General features: G+C 43.6%; 1 protein-coding gene across 3 annotated transcripts in view; it reads left to right on the top strand.

The window, feature by feature from the left end:
- Positions 1 to 3,839, top strand: part of MSRB3 (methionine sulfoxide reductase B3) — a 113,040-nt gene extending 109,201 nt beyond the window's left edge. For all 3 annotated transcript variants that reach the window (XM_014519384.2, XM_006022477.3, XM_025202806.1), the window contains one exon: positions 3,138 to 3,839. In XM_014519384.2, coding sequence (XP_014374870.2) covers positions 3,138 to 3,302 — 165 coding nt within the window. In that variant the 3' untranslated portion in view covers positions 3,303 to 3,839. The remainder of the gene's footprint in view (positions 1 to 3,137) is intronic.
- The last annotated feature ends 3,628 nt before the right edge of the window (positions 3,840 to 7,467 follow it).

The following is a 7,467-nucleotide window of genomic DNA, read 5'->3' as shown; positions in this document are numbered from 1 at the left end:
GTTGTGGCCCCTGCCGCACCACTCAGCGTCGCTCAGGGCTGGGGAAGCTTCCTTCAGCCTGGCAGCTTCAGCCCAGCTCAGGGGACAAGAGGGGGCTTATTCTGCCCCTCGGCAGTGTTTTGGGGCGGGCAGACCCAGCTGCGGCCCCCTGGGGACAGTGGGGAGAATAACCCACCTTCCTGCTGCCCTCTGCCAAAGGGGCCATGCTGGCCCAAGGCATGCAGCGGGCTGGGGGGCGGGGCTGGCAGACACGGCTTAGGTCCCTGCCGATAGGACAGGGAGGGGGGAATTAAGCCCCTCTTTGGCCAGTTCAGCTTGGACTGGCCAGGCCTCCCCCCAGCACAGCTTCTCTGCAGCTGAGGGCTCTAGCGCTCCTGGCCTGAACAGCTGTAGGCATGTGCCCACATGTCTGTTCTGTTACAAATGGGTTCAACCTAGGCAGGTGAGACTAATCTGCAAAGGTTGAATTAATTCAGGCTCCGGCTTTTTGAATGTCTGTCCCTAGCCCTAGGCATCTATCCAATAAATGGAAAAGTTAAGTGCCTCAGAATAGGATTCCCAACAGTCAGCAGGATAAGCAGAGAGCTTCTGAAGCTAGCTGAAAGAATATGTTGCTAAGGGGAGTGTATCTTAAATGCCACTGCTCTTCAGACCATAGGTGCCTATTTCCATTTGCAATTCATAGCCCTGAACCCTGGAGTTAGGTGAGTACGGTACAGACATCCAGAACTTGATGCAGAATCAAGATAAGTGACGTAATTTTGTATAAGCAGCATAGTTTAGATCAGTAGGAAACAACACACATTCGCCCTTTGGGGGAGCAGGAAGGAGAGCACATCTTAGACTGGGTTCTGCCATTTTTAAACCAGTCTATGTGTGCCTAACTTCTGTTCTGTTATGGGCACAAACCGGCTTCTGATCACTTGTACTGGTAAAAGTGTAATGTCTGTACCTGGCTTAAGATTCTTCTCTCAAGAATGGAGCAGAAGTTTTTCTTTTTCTAAACTGGTAGTAGTGCTCGTAGCAGCTCTTTTTGCAGGATCCTAGTGGCTAGTGCAGTCACCCAGGATGTAGAAGCTGCAAGTTTGTCGCTCTCCTCTACCAGGGAGGCCTGAAATCCATATCTCCCAAGAGAGCGTTCAAATTATCAGGTTAGGCTTGAACCAGTTAACAGTAAAACATTGAAGATGTACAGTTAGAGGGGGATAAAGTGAATTAACTTGACTACAGTCTAGCATTTAGGGTGTGCACCTGGGAAGGGTGCATGGTCTCAGGACTGCATCTCTGTTTTACATTAAACAGCCAGTAGAAAAAATATATAAGCGGTCCTTAGAATAAGGACAATTCTCTCCTGTCCCCAGTAACCACTAGGCTACAGTGTCATGTCCACTCTCCTTTCTTTCTCTGGCCCATTAAGCCTTTAATTCTTTTATGCAAAGTGGACAGAAGGGGTGAGCACTACCACCTCCCCAGATTAGCCTATAACTTAGTGCTTAGGACACTCTTCAGGGAGATAGGAGGGATGTTGTTTACTCCCCTCTGCAAAAGGAAGGGAATTTGAACCTTGTTTTTTTATATCATGGATGGGTGCTTTCCCATTTAGGCTATTGTATACAAGGCCAATGCTATCACTCTTACCAACTGCCATGTTTGAACGTAGCTGCTATTGCGTTTTGTGTGGAACGCCCTCCTATAAGTGTGCATTAAGCATGTTCTTAGTCTTCAGACAGACACTTAGCTCGTCAGCATTTAAATCTACTTTGGGTGCTTAAGAGCTTTTGTGGATCCAATCCAGCCATAGTGCTTAATGGTAATAGTATGGCCACGCTGTCATAGATGCACCCCAAAACAAAGTGCCTCTGGAGTTCGCTGTCTGCTATGCATGGATATTCTCCCGAGTTAGATTAATTCCTAAATGGTTTAGTCTCCATCTGTAACTAGAATGAAACTTGGTTCAGTTTTGTCATTTTTATATCTGTATGTATTATGCTACTTGATATAAATGTAATTTTAATATAGTCGAGGCTGCTTTGAGAGGCAGTGATTAATAGTGGCCCCCACTTGTTCACACTATGAATGGAGAATCGCTGAGAATTAAACATTCGGTAGGGGTTTGTTGACTATTGCCTACCTGCTCTGTGGTTGTAGGAGCCTGACAATGGTGAATTTACATTTTAAAAGGAATAACTCTAACATGAAGTAACATCTTGAAACAGTGAGACTACATATTGGATAAGCAAATCTCAGTGTCTGAAAGGATGCCAATATACTCTTGATCTTAACTGGATCAGGAAAGACTCTTCTGTGGTAAACATATACTTTTGGGTGGAGGGGGAACTTGGAAATTACTCGATTAGTGTGAGCCCCCCTAGAAATCAAAGGTGATGTATGTGGATAGCTAGAGAGGCAACTGTACATAAGCCTACCTTGCATTGCTTCGCCTTTAGTCTTTCCCTGTGCAGGAGAGACTAGAGTCCCTCACTGAGTAAAGGAGACTGAGAGAAGCAAGTTGACAGGAGAACTGTCAGGAGACCCTAACAGAAAGATCAGAGGCAGGGTCTGCTTATTACCCTGTTGAAGCTGGCTAGGGACAGCATCCTTGGATTCAAGGTACAGGGTAGGAACAGGCGGTTGTTCTGATATTTTGTTTTGTGTGTTTACTCTTATAGCTCTGTCTGTCTCAGCAAATAATTACTAATTTCTTTTGCTTTTTTCTATTTTATAGCAAAGCCCTTTCGTTATCTTCTTATAAACCACTTGATGGAAGTGGTAGTTGTGATTCCAGAGAATTTTGACCAGACATTCATTCTATGGAAAGGGGGATCTATTTTTTCTGAGTGTATGACTGGACAAATGTGTGACCCTTCTAGCTGGCAAAATGCCCTCTGCTGAGGGTTGGACAGGCCTGAGCAAGACACCTTAGTGCTGAGGCACCGCAGGCCAAGCAGTTGGCCTCTGGTGCACCACAGCTGGTTCTCAGGGGTGAAGCAGCAGACAGCAGAGAGGTGTTTGGGGCAGAAAGGCACACCAAAGTGTGGAAGCCACTGAGGAGCATGTCTCAATCCAGGGGCCAGGGCATGTCAGACGCATCATGAAGTTTTACAGAAGTGCCTTGATAATCTGTTGTTTTGTTTCAGTGCGGTGCTCATCTGGGGCATATCTTTGATGATGGGCCTCGACCAACTGGCAAAAGATATTGCATAAACTCTGCTTCATTGTCTTTCGAGTCTGTGGACAAGAACAATGCTGGAGAAGGCAGCAGTAGCACCAGTCCTGCTCAAACAGAGAAAAGCGAGCTGTAGGACAGAGGGCAATCTGTAGAAAACTGTTCTTATCCCACATGGCTTATGAAGAATGTTTTTCCTGAATTGCCAGCTATGTTATATCATAATAATTTTTAAATGTGTTACACTGGTCTGCACTATCTATTTTTTTTCTTTCTTTGTTGAAACTGAGGCCTTGCCTGCCAATCTGCTTTACTGTATAATGGATCTAAATATTTGTTGACTGCCTTGGTTTTCGGGGGGGATTGCTTTGGGGAATCCTTAAAATAAGAGGCTTTGACATCATTTGTTTTTAGTTTCTTCTTGTTGTTTTGTTATTGTAGATCTGAACTATTTTCCTTTTTGTTAGGGAGAAGGGAGTTGTGGTTATCTTCAGTCAATAGGAAACTCTTGAGCATAATAAAGGGTGTCTCTATATGTGCAAAAAGGCTGCTTCAACATGCTGTAATTATGTGTTGGAGCAGACTCAATTAATCAAGTCTGCTGGAGCATGGGAATTACTGCGCTCCAGCAGACTCCAGTGTCACATATATTAGTATCCCTGCACTGAAAAATGGCGGCAGGGGTGCTTTAACTAAAGCTCGTTCGACCAGCTTTAATTAAAGCATGCCCACCATCATTTTTCAGTGTGGGGATGCTGATACACATGATGCTCTGGGCACTTTAATTAGAGTGGCTCTCGGAGCCGCTTTAATTAAAGCGCCACCCCCTAACTCCCAGAGCTTGTCTATAAATGCCCAAAATGCTGAGTTCTCAGCACATGTACCTTAGTTATGACTTGAGAGGCTTGTGGCCTTTGGTTATGCATATTCAACCATTCCACAGTATCAATCATACCCAGGAAGAACTTGCACTTAATGCAATTTCCTTCCCACTGAAAGTGCTGGATGAGATACAAAGCCTTATTATTTATTTAAATTGCTGCCGACATGCAAAGGGATATAGCTGCAGGGAAGTAAACTGTATCAGAATCCATTTCCCCCCTTGTTGGATGTTGAAGTATTAAATCAAGTTCCAAAAGTATTGAGCCTTACTGAGCAGGGATCACTAAATCGCCTACCTTCGCCTTATTTTGTGAGGCTCCTTCTGCAGCTACAACTATGAGAGGCCTGGACTGGAATCATTATGCTAAAATATAAATAGGGTTGTTTATTTAGGCAGGTTGAACTTCTGGAGGATTGAACTGGACACAGGCTGAAAGTGGGTAGGCTTTTTATCACTATTTAGGGCAGTGTTTCCCAACCGGTGTGCCGTGGCACACTGGTGTGCCATCAGGCACGTCCAGGTGTGCTGTGGCATTTTGGGCTGGAACCATGCCCCATGCCTGGCTGGAACACCCCCCCTGCTGCTGCGGTGGACACACACAGACGGGAGCATGGCTCCAGCCGTGCAGGGGATGTAGCTTCAGCCCAAAATGCCGTCCAGCTGGCCATGTGCCACCCCCCATCCTGGCCGGTGTCTGGCTGGCTGTGCGCTACCTCCCCTCTCCCCCCATTCCGCATCCAGTGTGCCGCGGCGGTTTTTTATTTAGGTAAGTGTGCCATGGGGCAAAAAAGGTTGGGAAACACTGACCTAGGACAGTACCTAGCACACTGTAAGATAGGATGCAAGAAAGCATGAGAGTATAATTGAGAAGAGTGAGGCCCTTGTGCAGTACTCTTTTAATTAAGTTCTTTCGGATCTATAGACCTTCAGAAGTCCAGGCCTTCGTTATTTGTAGCTACGGTGAGGAATGCTTGTGGGGAGCTTGAGGCAACAGCTGAACATGAAAAAAGGCAGAAGCTTTCCACGGCTGCTCTTTACGTTTAGTTTAACCATCTCTAGGATATCATAATGAATAGTATAGTGACAAATGATGATTGTGATTATGATGATCTAATATCACTTTCTCTTGAGATATTCAGTGACTAATCAGATACAGTGCTTGCTTTCCTGAGTATCCTTTTGTGACTGACATTGGGTCCAATCCTGTGCCCAGTGAGGAGTAATATACTCATTGGTGTAGTAAAAGCAGGATTGAGCCTATTTGTGTAAATAAAACTGAACAAACTACCTGAGATATACTCTTCATTTTAAAAATAACCTCTGTAAAAGCATATAGAAGGGTTAGAATTGCCGCTTTAGCACCATGACAAAGGTATGAAGGAAGCATAAAGTGCTTTCAAGTAAAATAAGAAATAAATATGTTAAATATTTAGAGCTAGATTGCTTAGCCCTTGCGTAAGTGACCAGCTACTTACACGAGTAGTCCAGCTGATGTCATGGAAGCAGTTGCTCATCAACATAAGGAAAGGTTGTGCTGACTAGCCCTTGGTGTATAAGGGTAATCAAGTTTCCTATGGCCCCAGTGCTCTTTAGCAGTTTCTCACAGAAGGGCTGTTCTTATTCCTTGCCCTTGTTTGAAAAGTAAGTATTCTCAACCATGTTTTCTGACATAAACATAAAAAATGCAACATCTATAAAACTGTGCTGCATACATGTGGTTTAATTTTAGATTGCTGTTGGATTTAAGTGTTATCAAATTTCAGTATATTTCTGTCTTATGTTAAGGACATATATTACTAAAACTTCAGTGAGCAATAATGTCAGCTGTCCTACAGGAGATTTATTTTTGCAGGATATGGAGTGCAATGAAACGAGTCAATATGGCGAGGTGTATGTGATCTGTGGGAGTTATACCATTTAACATAGGAAATTCATTGTTCTCTCTGTCGCTTACTTTCTCATGGCACCACAGCACGGTGCAAGGTTAAACAAATTTCCTTTTAGTGCTCTTAGAAGATGCTAGCATGGGCTGGTATTAACAAGCGTGCACTGAGCTTGGTCTGGCTGTGACTTATGCAAGAATGTTGGGAGTTGAGTGCAGCACAACAAGAGTTTTCTATATATTTAAATTTTGCACTGTCTGGATGCTTATAAACATTTGAATGCAAATATTGTAGAAATAGAAAACTCTCTTTTATAATAGTCTCTCTATACTGTTATTTGGATGTTTGACTAGCATAACTTTTAAACTGGTATGGAAAAGATTCACATAAATATTCTATAAAGATATATATACGTGTAACTATAGTTTCAGCCTTCAGTACCTTTTTAAGAATTAAAAATTTTCCTCAAAACGTTCAGTACTTTTAAGAAATCATATATAAAATTTTCAATGAAAAGTTCTTTTCATATATTTGTTGTACACAGATATGCAATAAATTCCTTTATAAATAAACACTATTTTCTTTCCTACATGTGTCTGTTTTTGCCCCAGGTTCATCTGCTTCCAGCGTTAGCATGTCCCAGCGTTAACATTTCCTTTACTTGGTTCCCTTTAACACAGTCTGTACTTTGTACACTGGATATCCTGCTCTTTACCTCAACCAGACGCACAGAATTGAGAGGGGAGAAAGATTTGCAGAAGTGTTCAACCTTAACTCTGCTCTGCATTTTCAGCCACTTCCATCTGTTTTGGGGCTGGACTTGGGGAAGCACCATACAGATAACAATTTGTAACTTTAAGAGCTCTATCATGCCAGCACCTAGACAGCAGCTGAAGAATTTAGCTAGAAACATGAAATTTGTTAAGAATTCATCTCTAGGGGAACAGCTTTGGAACGAACCATTGATAACATTTGATAAATCAGCTCTTCAAAATGTTAAACAAAAATAAGGGGGGAAATCTTTCATGGTGTTTTCAAGCCAGCTTCCATGTTTACGTTTCTAGGATCCAGAGTTATTGGTGCAGCAATTTCCTCCTTAATTGTTCTTAAATATTAGGAGGCAGCTAAGGAAGATCTTTGTGACAGGCCATCAGAATGTCAGGTGCTGAGAGCTCACTTGTACATTGTTTATTAACCTGCCCCCCACGCACTTCTGTTTCCTTTTATAATGGGAAAAGTTGATGGATCTGAAGAGAGGGACTAATAGTACTAAATAAACAGGACTTGGGCCAGACAATCCCATTCATTGTGGTTGTTTTGCACTGCATTGCCAGCATAGTCTAGCTCTAGGAAATCAGTTTGGGAAGATTTCTAATAGCATAAAATTGGCATAGAGGCTCTTTGTGACAGGGGGCCTCCTGGGGCCGAGCTCTGTGGCCTGCCCACCTGTCACCGTGACAGGAGGCCTACTCAGGGCCGAGCTCTTCGTGGCCCGCCCACCTGTCTCTGGGCAACCGCCCGCTTATCTCGCCCGC

This window comes from Alligator sinensis, unplaced genomic scaffold, assembly GCF_000455745.1.
Source record: "Alligator sinensis unplaced genomic scaffold, ASM45574v1 scaffold65_1, whole genome shotgun sequence".
In the NCBI taxonomy this organism is placed as follows: Eukaryota; Metazoa; Chordata; order Crocodylia; family Alligatoridae; genus Alligator; species Alligator sinensis.
This window is presented reverse-complemented; position numbering and strand designations above follow the sequence as displayed.